This window comes from Lathyrus oleraceus, chromosome 1, assembly GCF_024323335.1.
Source record: "Lathyrus oleraceus cultivar Zhongwan6 chromosome 1, CAAS_Psat_ZW6_1.0, whole genome shotgun sequence".
Lineage (NCBI taxonomy): Eukaryota > Viridiplantae > Streptophyta > Magnoliopsida > Fabales > Fabaceae > Lathyrus > Lathyrus oleraceus.
The window spans coordinates 13701709-13719775 of NC_066579.1; the positions used below are offsets into that span (position 1 = coordinate 13701709).

Here is an 18067-nt window from a genome sequence, read left to right on the forward strand (position 1 = left end):
ACCGCACTTTTATTATTTCTAAAGGAAAAGGAAGAAAGTACGAACACAACTCAAAGATAAGAAGTTTTCAAATCAAAACTAATAAAATGTCAGATATTTTAGGTAAGGGGGTTGGTTACACAGAGGGAAGGTATTAGAATCCAAAGTGTCCTAGGTACTCCTAGGGAGCCCTTTTGTGTGTGTAAGTGTTTTAGTTGAAAAAGATGTTTGCTAAAAAAGGTAATTAGGGGATGAGAAAAGAATTCATTGATTATATTTTTGTGTTTGAGGTCTTATGCCTACATACCAACATCAAAATGAGGGATCAAAACCTCATAGTTCGTGGTAAAAGTTTCAAAGATGGGTGGATTGATTTTAGCAAAAGCTTAAAGATCTTTTCTTATCAAAGGGAGAATACTCAACCAGACATCCACCGATAATGAGGGCTTTACAACATTTAAGAGGGATGACTCCAACTTTGATTCAATCAACAAGTATGCCACTAACCCCTAAGAAATGGAAAGACTTATAATTAATATATCATGAAATAGGGGAATCATATCTCAAGCAAAGATAACTCAAATCTAAATGCTCTCTTTTTAAAAGTTCAAAAGAAAAAGGCACAAAATGGCCAAAAGGATTAGATGAGGTTGTTAGTTCTTTTTTGTCTTTTTGAAGATAAAGTCAATATTATTAATTTCATTTACAAATTGGATTAAGAAAATATTTTGAAGATCAATGGCATAAGGCCAAGGTTTCTACTCATTAAAACAAGTCTAAGTTGAAAAACACAAGCAAATAAGTTTTTGAATATGAGGGAGAGATTTTGAAGTTAAAGAAATAGGAGGAGATGAATGGAATAACCTAGACAAGGCTTAAAAGTTTAGAGTTGAAAAGATCTAACCAATGGGATGCATCCACGAGACAATAGTGTTAGATAGAAACCCATTTCCTTTGGACTTTCAAGCAAGCAACAAGCATAATAATCCAAGCAATTCATAAGAAGACCAATGGTATCAAATAAAGATAACCAAACTTCCAAGCAAGCACTCCAAAGCAAGCATTATTTAATGCCCTTCACATGTATCATATGAATATCCCTTGAAGAAAACTCACAGAGACAAGCATCAGATAGAAACAATAAGATCAAAATAACAACTTAAGCATAAAGATAAAGTGAGCATAAAAGATAAACCAAGGGAATTCTAAAGGCTTGTATAAGATTAATGGCATTGGCCAAAATAAAGGTCTCAAATAATGACATTGTCCAAGTCTTCTTCAAAGCATAGGGGTGTTGTCTACTCTAAGTCCAAAAATTCAGATCATGTCACAGACAAGGGTCCAACAGTCCACCAAATTCTTTAGGGTTTTTGTTTTTATTAATTATTTTGAGGTCCTAAGACCACAAATAAAGAAAAATCACAAGCACAATATAATACAAGCAAAAAATATGGCTCAAGTGAGCAAAGTGAAAATGACTGAAACACTAAACAAGTTGCATGAATGTAAATGACAATGAATGATAAAGTGCTAGAATTTAAATTTCATTAAAGGTAAATGAAATTAAAAGTAAAGCAATAATAAATATATGTTAGTGAAATGTTAGTTAAGAATAAAATTGTTTAAGTCATTCTTTGGAGAACACTTAACCATCCACTCACAAGCATGAAGATATGAACCTAGACATCAATCATGAGAAGGGCCCCAACTTGGATAAATAAACAAGTATGCCACTAGCTCTCATAAAAGGAAAAGAGGTTAAATCTTCACACAATTCCATGAGGAATGGGAGACTTACAATCTCCCTTACAAAAATGATATGCCTTTTGGGATAAATTTAGCTATATGTTAAGCAATCGTAATTGGACTTATGTAGAAGTCATAACTATCTGAGGTCGGGCAATAATGATATTGGTGCTAATGCATACTAGAGACATGGTACAAAGAACCAAGCTCATAAAGCATACCACACACAAAAATAAAATGGGATGGACCTATCTCAATCAAGCTCATGTTGATTCATCTGGCACAAGGTCATTGATGAATCAACTAGCATTTTGAACCTATGAGAAGTTATTGGCCATGGATGGATTGGGAAAGAAGTAGATGAAGATGAAGAGATGAAGTGAAAAAGAACCCAAATTAATCAAGGTATGAACTTCATTTTATCAATACCATCCATTCATTTTAGGGGATGAAGTTCAAACTTCATCAACCCCCTAAATACAATGGTTTTGATCAAACTAATGTTCAATTCAACCAAGGTCAAGGCCAAACAGAAGTTGAGTCAACACAAAGTCAAACAAATAGCTCAACAAAATGTTCAAGCAATTAAACAATTTAATTTTAATTTTTAAATGAATAAAAATGCATTTTAAAAGATGAAAACCCTAAAATCCCTTCAAATTACCAAAGAAATGGCCAAGGGATTTATCATAGATCAAACAAGGTCAAAAGACCTTTCACTATTTTTTTTGACATTTTTGAAAAGTCAGAAGTATTTAAAATCAATTAAAAACAAGTCAAAAATCATTACATTCACTAAAAAATATCAAATCCAATCCAAAAAATAATTTTAATTCAGAAAATGGAAGAGGAAATTATTTGAATTTTTGGGGTGAAAGTTCCATATTTTTTGGATCAAAATTGAATTTATAATGAATTTAATAAGAAAATAGTATTTAAAATAATAAAACAAAAAACAAATTAAATAAAAAACAAGGGCCATCAGATCTCCCTTATTAATTGATGTGGCAGACCTGATGGTCACGTGCATCAAGTCTACCATGTTCCAAAGTCAATACGCAACATGGATGGTAATCAGAATGCAAGACCAAGATTAGAACATGGACCAAGGATCAGATGGCTTGGATTGAACCAGCGCACCACCAGAGCCCTAGCTCCGGTCATCTTCTCCGATCACCCTCACCAGACTGGTCAGGACCAAATGTTCACAAAAATTCATGGATCATATACTATTTTGAAGAGAAAATCATGAGGATTTCGAATCTGACCTTTCCAATTCTCAATATATAGAAAGATATGTGAATTGAAAATTGAGGTTCCATAACTGAGTTGCTTTGATTTAACCTCAAAGAAACTCAATCTTATTGCCTACATTGGTAGGATTTTAGCCAAGAAAAAATCAAGCAAAAGGTTGAGAAATGAGAGAGAATCGAAGAAGGAAAGTTTGAGAAATTTCACCTTCGGGTTTCCGTGATTTGGCTTGATCTCGATATAATTCTTTTTGGCTTTTCTTCCTCTTGCTTGACGGAGATGATTAGAACAAAAATGGATGTGAACCCTTGGAGTTCTAGTTCAAAACCAGAAAGTGAACTAGAAGCTCGATTTCAATGAAATCTTCAAGGTATTCTTTTAATGGAGGCTATGGGATTGTTGATCAAAGCTTGGGCAAGGGTCCCCTCAATTATGAGGCTAATGAGCTCATTATATAGGCATTGAAATGTGATTTCCACACCTTCCAAAATTGAATCCAAAAATAGCAAGTTGTATGCATGGATGCATAGGCATGCATTTTGGCCCAAATTATGATTGCAATAAATCCAAATTCGTGCACAGTTGATGCTAAGATCACTACATGAAGCCATGCAAAGGTATTTGAAAATTGAGTTCAAAAGTTGCCAAAACAAACCAGCCAAAGGAACCGTGCGCAAGTCCCTTAATATTTGTCCAATTGAAATTATCTTGGTCTCTTTGGAAAGCTAGAATGAAATGGAACAACTTTGATGTTGGAAAGTTTTCCATTTGAAGCTAGGAACTTGCTGAATTCTGACCTTGAAGTTGGAGGAATCAAACATACTTGAAACTTTTCTAAGTTAAAAGTCAAATGACTCATTTTTCCACCTTGAATAACTTTTGTTATGAGCTTCAAATGACTTTCATTCCTTATAAAAAGTTGTACCTCTTTCAATTATCTTCAATTTGGTCACAAATTTGACACCATTTGGATTTTGAATGGTATAGTTATGGATTTCATAAGTTAAGGAAAATTGCTTGTTCAATGATGATGGCCAAAATGAACCTGTAATGTTTCCTCATGGCATATGCCCTTGAAAGTGTAATTTGACCTTTCTCAAAGCAGAAAAGTTGTATAATACATCTTTAAACTAATCATGAAACATGGATCATCTTCATATCATAAAAACTAAGCAAGTTATGGTTCTTGGAATTTGACCTTCTATCTAGGGCACAGACAAAATGACCTATAATATTTCACCATAAACAATGACTTTCCAATCAAAATTAGCTCTTGATGCCAGCATGAAAGTTGTTTGTAATGTCATAAAGAGTGTTAGTTGTAAATTTACGTGTCGGGTTTTTGTTATCGTATCCACAGAGATTGTAAGATATCACTGCCGTTCGATGGTTGTTTTAATCTTAACTTAATGTGACAATAGGGTTTTGGTTTTAATCAAGTTATCTTGCATACAAAGTAATTAATTGCGGTAAAAGTTATGTTTTGATTAATATGAGAAATATTGTTAAAGTTAGGTTTCAATGATCACTTTGCATGTATTTGCTCGGTCAACAATCTTATAAACTCCTTTAGATGATAAATAATTTCACAAAGTCCTCTCAATATGTTTCTCTCGAACACACATTGTGAGTTTTGCCATTTTGATCCATTGTTTCTCTCGAACACAATCTATCAAAATGACAACTTTTTGGTTCAACCTTATGGTGAACAAAATCATTCGTTACTATCTCTAGCTAACGAACAAGTTTGGATTAAAACCTAGGTCAAGAATCGGTAAACATCTCTCGATCATAAACCAACACAAAGAGTTTTAAATAGAAACAAAGTTTTCATCATATATTTACCGTTAAAGAGTTTACATATGAGGATCCTTACATTTACACACAAAGCTAGAAATCACCTACATCTAACCTTGACAAATGGATGACTTAGCTACTCATTTTCATGGTAGCTTGGTCGGCAAGTAAGGAAAGAGGGTTGATCAACATCCAAGTCGAATAATCGAGGTTGGATGGGAATCCACCTTCTTTTTGTGGAAGATGGTTGCTAGATGAAGAGAAATGGAAATTAGGGCATAAAAGGGTCCAAGAACAATGCTGCAAAAATATCTAGAATAAAGTACAAAAGTGGAAAAAGTTGGTAAAAGTGAGGTATGGTGCTCAAAAGTGGCACCTGCTACTTATAGACCACTGCTGGGCTGTCATGTTCGCTAGGCGAGCAGAATGGCTCGCCTAGCGAGGGTCTAAAATGGGCACATAAGGCCCCTGCGCCCAGAGAAAACAGGGCCTTGGTGAACTGTCATGTTCGCCTAGCGAACAAACCTTCGCCTAGCGAAGGACACGCTTCAACCTCGCCCCAGCGAGGTTGAGAGGTTTTGCTACTGGAATGCTCGCTGGGTACTCGCTAGAGCTTCGCCTAGCGAGTGAGTGCTGGCTGCGTTTTTTCACCAAAACAGAATGAACTCGCTACCACATTCGCCTTGAGCTCGCCTAGCGAATTAATTTGCTAATTTACTGGAGCTTTTCGCCAGGAACTCGCCTAGCGAACCAATGCTTCGCCACAGCCTCGCCTAGCGAGCAGGCTGATGAAATGCTTGTATTCTTTGGTTCCTTTGCCAATTCTCTTGTGTCTTCATTTTCAATTAGTTCATGTCTTTCCTGCACAATAACACACAAATCAAAGGCACCAAGCTTGTTTATCAATGTAATGCATTCCATGTAAAACAAATGTGGTTTTGACAATTTTAGCAAGGAAAAAGAGTGAAAGATGCCCACATATGATAGCTCAAATAAGCACTTTTGGGCATCTAACAACTCTCCCCAACTAGATTCTTGCTTGTCCTCAAGCAAAGTATGCCTCTTGAAGGACACGAGGATTTGCTTTAAGAAACGGTTTCTCCGAAGTTGGATAAACGGCTCAAACACAAGCGAAATCAGCATATACAAGTTTCCAACGGTTCGAATAAAATAATACATAAGAACTTAAACTTAAATAGCAATGCAAAATATTTATCTATCTACAACCATACTATTCTGAATGAATCATCCTATCTCTCCTCTTCGAATAAGGAATGAAGATTTTGCGCGTTTGCAACCGCGGGACTAATCTCACTCTCTAACAAATAATGAAGAAATCAAATAGATTCATACAATGTCTAACAATTAAAAAATGGTACTGTGGAAGCATAAAGATCACTAAGGGCTTTTCGGTTGAAGCTTGGTTAGGTTAACAAACAAGGGTCATTTCTAAGGCCATTAAAACGAAAGTGCCGATGCAAAAGAGACATTCATAGTATTATTCACACTACTCGACTTTGTTTCATTTGTTTCTTATTTGTAACCTTCACAACACATATTCCACAACTCAATTTTTTATTTTTCACTATTTTTCTTCCAAGCAAGCATTCATTTTCATTCTTTCTATTTTTGTTCTTTTCTTTCACATCAAATATACAAAACAGATGTTTCTTTTCTATATTTTCTTATACATATATTTTTCTATGCTTGCTCGGTTTTTCTTTTCTTTTTCGAGAGTTGTGGTACTTACCAATTCTTTTTTGTTCTCCCCAACTTATTTCTTCCACACCCTAAGTGAATGCTCTTAACTTTTTACGGCAAAAGAACAATAATCAAGATTTTCCGGGTTGTAAAAAGAAGATTTTTGAGATCTCGCTTTATTTCAAGCCGAGATTCAACTGTTTAGGCTCAAAGGGGTTAACAAATACTCTCTCTGCTCACAGGTAAGTTGTTTTTGGATGTAGTTGTGCTCGAAAGAAAACAAGTGCCTTGATCATTTCTAATTGCTTCCACAATTTCACAATAATAAAAGACAAATAATGAATCACATGAATCAACAAAACTTATTAGAATCCAGCATTTAAGTGACAATGGAGGTTTCCTCACAATTTGTGGTTTTAAGTTCTAGATGAAGCATTCATTCAATTATGTTGCAAAAAGACAATATTCAATTTACCAAAAAGAGTAAAGTTCCTAATGCATTCTAAAATTCTAGCCGACGGTAACCATGTACCTTAGCTTCATTCACTTGTTTATTCTTATCATTGCCATCCAAGCTCGGATGCACCTTCATTGGGTACTTCTTGAGGAGCAACCAATCTAGAAGGGTTTGCCACTCAATCAACCAAAAATTTATTAAACACACAAAATTAAAACATAATTAAATAACATTAACTGAAAATAAAAATTTGTTCATGGGGGACAAAACACCCCAATAGTACAACACCATGGTCAAAATACAAAATCCGAAGATAAAAAATAGAAATGACATATAAAACTGAAGAAAAAAAATACAAAAACAAAAACTTAACCCACAAAGGGCTCAGGACTCCTCCTCACTACCGGCATCAGAACCGGTAGCCTCATCATCAACATCATCATCATCAGCATCAGCGTCCACCCCCTCACCATAGACTGGCCTGTCCACAGGCCAATTAGTGTTAAGCATAAACTGCTCACGCGCTAACAATGCTCGAGCACCGGAGGGGTCATTACCTTGCAGTTCCAACCTCTGCATACTGTTGTGCATATCAATCATAGCTCGCCTAGCGAAGTTGCAGCGAACGCTCGCCCCAGGTTCGCCTAGCGAGTGCTAGCGAACCTTACGGGTTTTGGGGTTTTCTGCATTTTCAAAGATTTTTCCCCCAATACCTATACTCTATTGGTTCCCACATCAGAACCTAATGATTTCTCATGGCAATTAATCGTTCTAAGCTATTGGGGATTGCCTAATTGCATGCAAAACCTAAAGTAACACTAAATCCCCAATTTGAAAACCTAAATCTCTCTAAAATTGCAAACTCCAAGATACCACATGCAACCCCAATGTTCCCATACCACACTCATCCTATTTGCCATTCACATTTGGAAATTAAGAATTCAAACAAAAAGAAAAATGTAGTAGGGCAAACCTTAGTTACACGGATTCAGAAGTGTGAAGTGAGAAGAGTTTGCAATCTACCGAAAGAAGCAAGTGTTGGTGATCAAGATGCAAATGAGAGAGTTTGAGAAGCGTAGCACAAATTCCTCAGCAGAGCCGTTCAGAATTTTTTTTGAAGGTTTGGGCAAAATGGCCCTGCTGAGATTTAAATAATAAACAGTACTGCAGCGCTCGCTGCTGCCTCGCCTAGCGAGCAGGTAGCGAGCTTGCTCGCTACTGCCTCGCCTAGCGAGTTGCAAGCGAGCATGACAGCAAGTGCAATGGCAAATGCAGCACTTGCAAGTCATCCAGCATGGGTTTAGCACAGTGTACTCAATACAACATAAAACATAAAACAATAAATACTTACAATGTTGGGGTGCCTCCCAACTAGCGCTTGTTTAACGTCGGCTAAGCTCGACGGTGCGATGCTCACAGAGGAGCATCGAGCGGAATTGTGCAGCTTCCGCGCTCTACTTGGTTGTTTGAGCCTCCGGGATCCCTTTTGTTGAGCAACCTCCTCAAGGGCCTTGTCGTCTTCAAAAGGTTCTTGATGAACCTTTGATAAAATCTAATACCACCCTTTTTCGGAACTATTTGCACAACGCTCACCCATTCACCGTCGGCTATAGAACAATTCATCCCGGCCTCCACTAATTTGACAACCTCCTTCTTTTTTAGCACCCGCATCAATTGATTCTCTTCGTTTGTGGACAAATTGTTGCTTATGATCACGGGTTTAGCACAATTATCATCAAGGTACACATATTTCAAATGTGGCTCTAGTTTTGGCTCCTCCACTATACTAGTCATATCCCCGCCTTCCCTTGTCTCTTTATGATAGACAAGTTCTCCACAAGCTTCTAATTCATGCAACAATGCTTCCATGTCTTTTCCTTTATTTTTGGTTGAACCTTTGTATACTCCGATAAGAAATCTTTCGGAAGGATTTGAAACATGAACCTGGTTTGCGACTTCCACAAGTTTCTCGTCTGTGGCATCAATTCGAAAAGAATCATGTTTATCATTGAGATGCTTTTTGGCTTCAAACAGATGAAAGGCTACCTCTTCATTTTGGACCCTTACCTTCATCAAACCGTTGTCAACATCTATCATCATTCTCGCGGTCTTCATGAATGGTCGGCCCAAGATGAGCGGAGCATAATCATCCTCTTCCATATCAATAATAATAAAATCAACCGGGAAGAAGAATTTATCAACTTTGACTAACATGTCTTGAGCCACTCCGTATGGTGCAGTGGTAGATTTATCAGCGAGTTGCAAAGTCATCTTCGCAGGTTTGATATCAACATTTCTCAATCTTTTGATAATGGACAGGGGAACTAAATTGATGCTAGATCCCAAGTCAATCAAGCCATTACCCATGTAGGTGTCTCCGATGGTTATTGGTAAAACAACACGTCCCGGATCGGATTCCTTCCTTGGGAGGGTTTTTTGAATGATGGCACTACATCGTGCATCAAGCAAGATTGTCTCAGGTTCCGTGTGCCTCCGTTTTTTTGTTAGTATGTCCTTCATGAATTTGGCATACTTGGGCATTTGTTCCAAGGCTTCAGCAAACGGAATGTTGATTTGCAACTGTTTAAAGATACCCATGAACCGGGCGTAATGCCGTTCATTCTCCCTTTTGGAAGGAGAATGAGGGTAAGGAAGATTTTGGACCGGAGTAGCGCTCACTACCTCCTTTCCCTTTGCAATTCTAGCACTTTTCCATCTAGGCTTCTTCACTACCTCCCTTATTACCTCATCACTTTTATTTTTCTCAATCTCCACACCTTTTTCTTTTTCAACTTCACCATTATTTTTATTCTTTTCAACTACTTCCTCATCACTCCACACTCCTACTTCACCATCAACATTTTCCTCCACTATTTCCTCCTCAATCTCCTTCTCTTTCTCTCTTTGTTCACTCTCAACTCTTTTTTCATTCTCACTACCCAACTCCCTCCCACTTCTCGTCATAATCGCCTTACGATGCTCCTTAGGATTTGTTTGCGTATTAGCCGAAAAAGAAGGACCGGTTTGTTGTTCAGCTAGTTGCTTGGCAAGTTGCCCAACTTGAGTTTCAAGATTTTTTATGGCCGCGTCATTACTCTTTTGATTGGCCATTGACATTTGCATGAATTGCGTCAATGTCTCTTCCAATTTAGAATTGACGACCGGCGGTTGTTGAGATTGATATGGATTTTGGGGAGGGTTTTGACGGCTAGAAGAACCACCTCCATAACCTTGGTTATGATAATAGTTGCTTCTAGGTTGGAACCCTTGGTTCCCTTGGAATTGTTGTTGTTGTTGTTGTTGTTGAGGGTGCGGTTGATAAGGTTGTTGTTGTCTCGGTTGATAGTCCCGTTGATTGGCCATGTAGTTTACTTCGTCAAAACCGGGAGGTGGACAAAATCCGGTGTCATGTTCACCTTTACAAAGTTCACAACAAGCTATTTGTTTAGCTTTTGACGGTTCTCTTAACTCTTTGATTTGTTGCGTTAAGAGTTCCACTTGTTGTGAGATGAGCTTGTTTTGGGCAAGGATGGCATCATTCGTCCCTAACTCAAGCACTCCCGCCTTCTTCAAAGAATTTCCACGACTTTGACTTTGCAGATCATTTAAAGCCATTCGATTGATAATGTTTGTGGTTTCTTGGGCACTTTTTGACATCAACGAGCCACCCGAGGTGGCATCCAACAACGTCTTGCAGTTTGGTTGAAGTCCATTTCTGAAGATATGGATTTGAGTCAATTCATCAAATCCATGCCCTTTACATTTCCTAAGCATGGACTTGAATCTCTCCCACGCTTCATTCAAAGATTCATTGGTTCCTTGAGAAAACACCGAGATGGCCGTCTTTGATTCCATGAATCGGTTATGGGAGAAAAATCTTTCAATGAATTTCTCTTCTAACACGTTCCAGTCTGTCATTACGGCAGGTGTTTGATCGAGATACCAATCCTTTGCTTTACCGAGCAAAGCGTGGGGAAATAATCGTCTGAACAACGGAAGCTCCTGAGCCTGATCCACTCCGGCAGCCAATGCTATCTCATAAAATTTTGTGAGAAAAGCAAATGGGTCTTCATGGTCCATTCCGGTGAATGGACTCCCATATAATAAATTCAGAGTTCCCGTCTTCATCTCAGCTTGCCTTCCTGTGTGGTTGGCAAACTGAGCGGTGTTCCTTGGACTATTGATACATGGAGTAGAAATCGGTGGTGGTGGTTGTGGCTCCATGTTAGGTATGAATGGTTGTGGATTTGTGGTCGAAGAACTTTCTCCTTGCTCTTGGCGTTGTCTAGCCTGTTGCCTCCTACGTCTCGTTTTTCTATTGAGCCTCCTTGCGGTTCTCTCGATCTCAGGATCAAAAAGAAGTTCGTCCACAGGGATTTGCCCTCGCATAAAATGTAAGCTGCACACTAAACCAAACAAATTACAAGCACAAGTCAAAAATTCACAAGCTAAAACTTAAACAACCATTGCGATGCTCGCAATATCAATTTACAATCCCCGGCAACGGCGCCATTTTGTTAGTTGTAAATTTACGTGTCGGGTTTTTGTTATCGTATCCACAGAGATTGTAAGATATCACTGCCGTTCGATAGTTGTTTTAATCTTAACTTAATGTGACAATAGGGTTTTGGTTTTAATCAAGTTATCTTGCATACAAAGTAATTAACTGCGGTAAAAGTTATTGTTCTGGACCGGGCCATGACACTAGGCACGGCACGGCCCAATGCTCGCCAAGCCCACGTCCAAACGACCGTGTCCAAGCGACCACGAGGACACGTCAGGTGAACGACCGTCCGCCCGAAGAATGTCTCCCCGGCCCCTTAAATACGTGTCGGACAACGAGCGGGTCCCCCTCATATGATCTCCATCCACTCATCGTCAACCCACGTCGCGGACACCTAAGTTGTGTCGGGCAGAGCCATAACGGCATCTCACTCACCACGTCACCCAACTCCCCTATATTGTCTCCTTAGGGATAGGGGCAGTTGGACCAGGGGGCAGACCTTGGTCTAGGTCTTAACGCTTCTTACGCGTCCCCTGGCAGCTCCTCCTTGGGCCTAGCTAATCTAGCCCATTAGGAGCCTTGGCCCAGCGCTGGGGGCTCAATATAAATACCCCTTTCATGGCAAAGGGGCAGGTAGGCTAACTCACACTCTGATAACCTCATCCTGTACCTTTTCTGACTTAAGCGTTGGAGCACCTTGCAGGTACACCCCCCTCTCACTTCATTCTCCGGCCCATTCACCAAGACCTTGGAAGGCCCTCCTGATCAGGTGAGATCAGTGGCGCCGTCTGTGGGAACTAGCTATCCCCATCTTCATCAAACGAGGATCAAAAGCTCATTTATTTCTGTCCTTCCAACATGGCCGGAGAACAACATAGCGATCACAGCCGTCCCCTCGTCAACTACAATACGGACGACGGCCCGCCATCCCATGAAGCGGACGTTCGGGACGGTCATCCATCCACCCCGTCTCCAGAGCCCCAAAACAACGGAGATGCCTCTCACGCCCACAATTTAGGGGCAGAGACATTTCATCCCATTCCCGTTCCCGTTGAAGGAGACGCCGTGATGATTGCCATGGTGAATGCCCTCAATCAGGCCGGTTCTATGCTCCACCAGCAGCACGAACGAATCATGGCCCTCGAAGCCGAACGACAAGAGGCCCGGCCCCAGCCGGTGAGTAGGATACAACAACGTTCGGAGCCAACGAAGAAGCGAGGACGTCGCTCTCCAGAACCCCACGTCAGCAGGGCACACGCTCGTCGTGACGGTGGTCGAGCGAGAACATCACCAAGGCGCGGGCACAGCCCCGACAACAACGAACTGTCTCCCTTAAGGAGCGACGAGGAAGATTTGCATTGCCCCCTATCTCGGGCAATAATGGAAGCCCCGCTCCCCAAAGGCATGGAGAAACCACCAAATCTAGCTGTGTACGACGGGACTACAGATCCCGACGATCACGTCGACAACGTCAACGCGATGCTCGACTACCGCAATGATATAACCGGGCACCTCAAATGCCGACTGTTCTCAACGACCCTCAGGAAAGGGGCCATGGCTTGGTACAAAAGCTTGGCCCCTGAGTCCATTACGTCATGGAGAGTCATGAGGTCCATGTTCACCAGGCACTTTACAGCTTCCCGTCGTCACCCCAAGACTGAGGCGACCCTTGAAGCCATAGTGCAGAAGAAGAATGAAACACTGCGCTCATACATCGAGCGATTCAACCAAGAAGCTGTCGAGGTAGATACCACCGAGCACATGAAGAAGTATCTCCTCGAGAGAGGTCTCTTGCCCGGCAGTGAACTTAGCAGAGCCGTGGGGATCGAGCCTCCCCGCACCTTAAACGAACTCCTGCATAAAGCCCAGGCCTACATCAGATACGAGGAAAAGCAGGTGGCACACAATGCCCGCAGCGGACGTAACGCTGGGGAGACCGAGCACTCAAAACGCGAGGACACGAGCATTTCCCGTCGCAACGGAGACAAACGAAGAGAAGAAAGACCTCGCGAGCTCCGGGAAGGAAGAGGCCCCGCGGGCAGATATAGCGAGTACACCTTACTGACAGCTCCTCGAGAGCGCATCCTCGCAGAATGTATCAACTCTGAATTTAAGCAGGGCAGGGTCAGGTTCCCAAAACCGTCTGCACCAAAGCCCCACACCGACAAATCAAAGTACTGCCGGTTCCACAGAAGTCACGGGCACGTGACCGAAGACTGCGTCCACCTGAAGGATGCGATAGAAATTTTAATCCAAGAGGGGCACCTGAAGCAGTATACGAGGAAGAACGAAGCTCCCAGACACGACGAGCCAGAGAAGAAGAGACCCCGGGAAGACACACCCCCTGACAACTCTCCCCATCAAGTGGCCCTCTGCGTGTCACGACCGGAAGATTTCTTCCTCCCCGAACCATTGCCCGAGGGCAAGATCACTGCACTCAGCCCCTGGGAAAACTTCCCTACCACACTGGTGATATCAGGAGGAGGAACTAACGGGGAATCCGCGGCCCTCTCCGTCAAACGTAAGTTCGACGAACTCCTACTGGCTGCCCCCGAGCAGAAAGCGACATTGACAAAATACCGGGGAAAATCCAACCCAATATCCTTCTTCCTGGAGGAACTCCCGGGCGGATCCCCGAACTCGGGCATCCCGCTATTGATAAGGGCAAAGATGGCCCAATTCGACGTACGACGCATCCTGGTCGACCAAGGCAGCTCAGTGGATATCATGTACGTCCACCTTTTCAAGACCCTGAAGCTAGACAAGACCAACTTAGCCCCCTACGTCGGATCAGATCTCCAAGGATTCAACGGAGCAACAACCAGACCGTGGGGATATGTTGAGCTCCTCGTCACCTTCGGCGAACAAGAAACGGCCAGGGAAGTCAAAACCCAATTCCTGGTCGTAGACTGTCCGTCTCTCTACAATTGCATCTTTGGACGCCCGACACTGGCCGAACTCACCGCGGTCCCATCCACCGTCCACCTGAAGATGAAATACTACACCAAATTGGGACGTGTGGTCACCATCCATGGTGACATCGAAGCAGCCCGACGATGCTACGACGCCGCAGTAAAAGGACAGGCCGTAGTCAGCACGAAGAGCAACAACAAAAAACTCAAGACCGAGGATCCTGCCCGAGGAGTCAACGCCATCGACCTCGACTGTCGCATCGGGCTGGACGAGACCGAAGAGGGGAGGTTCCCCAAGGAACGCTCTCTCGAACACCCGGTCCGACCAATCCCCGACGGGGAGTTCGAACTCATTCCTCTTGGGGACGATCCGGAAAGGACGGTGAAAATAGGTAAGGGACTACCCGAGGAAACAAGAGAAGAGCTAGTAGCATGCCTCAAAGAGAACTCCGACCTCTTCGCGTGGAATGCCGCAGAAATGCCCGGGCTGGACCCCGAGATCGCGTGTCATAAGCTAGCTTTAGACCGGGCAGCCAAGCCCATAGCACAGCGTAGACGCAAGCAATCGCCCGAAAAGGCAGAGGCTGCCGAGCGAGCTGTAAAAGACCTCTTAGAGGCAAATTTTATTTCTGAAGCCCAGTACACAACCTGGCTCTCTAATGTAGTCCTCGTTAAGAAAAATAATGGAAAATGGCGTATGTGTGTTGATTATACTGATCTTAATAGGGCTTGCCCGAAAGATGCTTTCCCCCTCCCTAATATAGACTCGCTCGTTGACAACTCTGCAGGTTTTAAACTCTTGTCCTTCATGGACGCATATAGTGGATACAACCAGATCCCTATGTCGCCCGCAGACAAGAAACACACAGCGTTCATGACCCCAACGGGCAATTACTATTACAACGTGATGCCGTTCGGGCTCAAGAACGCTGGCGCTACATACCAACGCATGATGAACAAAGTCTTCAAGGACGAAATAGGGGACATGCTCGAAGTGTACATGGACGACATGATCGTCAAATCACACGAGGAGATAACCCATGCTCGACACCTTACGAAGGTCTTCGAGCAGGCGAGACAGTGTAAAATGAGGTTCAACCCCGAAAAATGCACGTTCGGAGTCCGAGCAGGCAAGTTCCTCGGTTTCTATCTCACCGAAAGAGGGATCGAGGCCAACCCCGACAAATGCCGGGCATTCTCGGAGTTTCCGACCCCGAAAACCAAAAAATCGATCCAGTCGCTCAATGGAGTGCTCGCCTCACTCTCCCGTTTCATCGCCAAGTCCGCCCAGCACGCATTGCCATTCTTCAGACTCCTTCGCAAAGAGGCTACCTTCGACTGGACCGACGAATGCGAGCAAGCGCTACTCCATCTAAAGAAGGTTCTGTCCCAACCCCCGGTCTTATCACGGCCATCAGAAAAGGAAACCCTATACTTATACCTATCCGTGGCAACCGAGGCCGTCAGCGCCGTTCTAATAAGAGAAACCGACGAAGGACAAAAACCCATCTATTTTACGAGTAAAGCACTCCAAGGTCCCGAGCTCCGATATCAGCAAATCGAAAAGGTCGCCCTGGCCCTCATCAACACAGCGAGGAGACTACGATATTACTTCCTCGCACACACGATAAAGGTGAGGACCGACCAGCCAGTCAAACAGCTGCTCGGGCGCCCGGATATGGCCGGGAGGATGCTCAAGTGGTCACTAGAACTCTCCGAATTCGACATACAATACGAAAGTAGGAAAGCCTTGAAAGCTCAGGCACTGGCCGACTTCGTCGCGGAGATGACCCACTGCCCGACTCCTGCAGAAAGCGCCCACAAATGGACGATCTTCGTCGATGGCGCCTCTAGCACATCAGGCAGCGGGGCCGGGATCATCCTCGAAAATGAAGAAGGGATCCTGATAGAGGTATCATTAGCGCTAGCGTTCCCAACATCAAACAACCAAGCCGAATACGAAGCTTTCCTCGCAGGCCTGAGGTTAGCCGAGGACCTGGGAGCAAAAGAGGTAAAAATATCCACCGACTCCCAGCTCGTGGCCTCACAAGTGCGAGGAGAATACCAAACCAAGAACGACAACCTCCTCGAGTACTTGTCCCTCGTCAAAGAAAAACTTGAGAGATTTGAAAAATGGGAAGTTCAACACATACCCCGCGAGCACAACACACGGGCAGACGTTCTCTCGAAACTAGCCAGCACGAGGAAAAAGGGTGGGAATAAATCGGTAATCCAAGAAATTCTCCCTCGGCCCAGCATCGACAAACTACCGCCTCCACTCGAGGTCAACGCTATTGGAGATGCCCACTGTTGGATGACACCCATCTACAATTACCTCACACGAGACGAACTCCCGGCTGACCCGAAAGAGGCGACCACTGTCAAACGACGCGCATGCTCGTACGTACTCCTCGAAGGCAAACTCTACCGGAGAGGATTCTCCATCCCACTACTCAAATGCGTCGAGGAAGAGAAAGTCCCCGACGTACTTGGAGAGATACACCGGGGAATTAACGCTCAACACCTCGGCGGACGATCACTCGCACGAAAAGCCCTTCGAGCAGGCTACTACTGGCCGACCATGCAAAACGATTCGAAAGAGCACGTCAAAAGATGTGACAAATGCCAACGACATGCCGACATGCACCTCGCACCCCCGAACGACCTCAAATCACTGTCTTCCCCATGGCCCTTCGCGTGGTGGGGCATGGACATCCTCGGACCCTTCGTCACCGGATCATATCAGAATAAATACCTCATCGTCGGGGTGGATTACTTCACCAAATGGATCGAGGCGGAGGCACTGGCTAAAATAACCGCGCAGAACATTCTCCGGTTCTTCAAACGCAATATCCTCGCTCGGTTCGGTATACCCCAGGCACTTGTCACAGACAACGGGACACAATTCACAGACGAAGGATTCCAGGACTTCGTCGCCAGCCTGGGCACCACACAGCATTTCACGTCTGTCGAGCATCCGCAGACGAACGGGCAAGCAGAGGCGGCCAACAGGGTAATCTTACGTGGCCTCAAACGCAGACTCGGCGAGGCAAAGAGGGCATGGGTCGAGGAGCTACATAGCGTCCTATGGGCCTACCGCACGACACCACATTCTACCACCGGGGAAACCCCGTTCCGACTAACTTACGGCACCGAGGCAGTCATCCCGGTGGAGATACGGACGCCAACGAGGAGGACAGAGGAGCCCCTAGACGAGGAAATGAACGATGAAACCCTTAGAGCCGAGCTCGACCTAGTCGAGGAGATACGTTCCGAAGCAGCTCTCAGGGAAACAACCCTCAAACAAAAAATAGCACTACGCCATGACGCGAAAGTCATAAAAAGAGAGTTCCAGGTCGGCACCCTGGTCCTCAGAAGAAACCAGAAAAACCCGAGAGAGGGCAAACTGGCGGCCAACTGGGAAGGCCCTTACCGCGTCCGCGACAAAACGAGCAACGGGGCCTATTACCTAGAAAACCTACAAGGAGAACAACTCGCTCGACCATGGAACGCAGAAAAACTTAGACAATATTACAGCTAAGTACACCACGGGGAGACGTGGCAGGTACGACCACGCTCTTCGTCCCCAAAACCCCAGGGAGGAACCACGAGACCCGGGAACGACCCGGGGTCACATAACAAACACAACCCTCCCCGACGGTTGGGATCTTGACCAAGACTCAACGTCGAAGTACCACGACTGGCAGGGCACCCAGCTCG

At 43.7% G+C, this 18067-nt stretch overlaps 1 protein-coding gene across 1 annotated transcript; it reads left to right on the forward strand.

Annotated features, from left to right (window-relative positions):
- Positions 1-12293: 12293 nt before the first annotated feature.
- Positions 12294-17888, forward strand: LOC127087388 (uncharacterized). The gene is made up of 2 exons (XM_051028274.1): positions 12294-16259; positions 17226-17888. Exons 1-2 carry the CDS (start codon positions 12294-12296, stop codon positions 17886-17888), a joined length of 4629 nt encoding a protein of 1542 aa, XP_050884231.1.
- Positions 17889-18067: the final 179 nt, after the last annotated feature.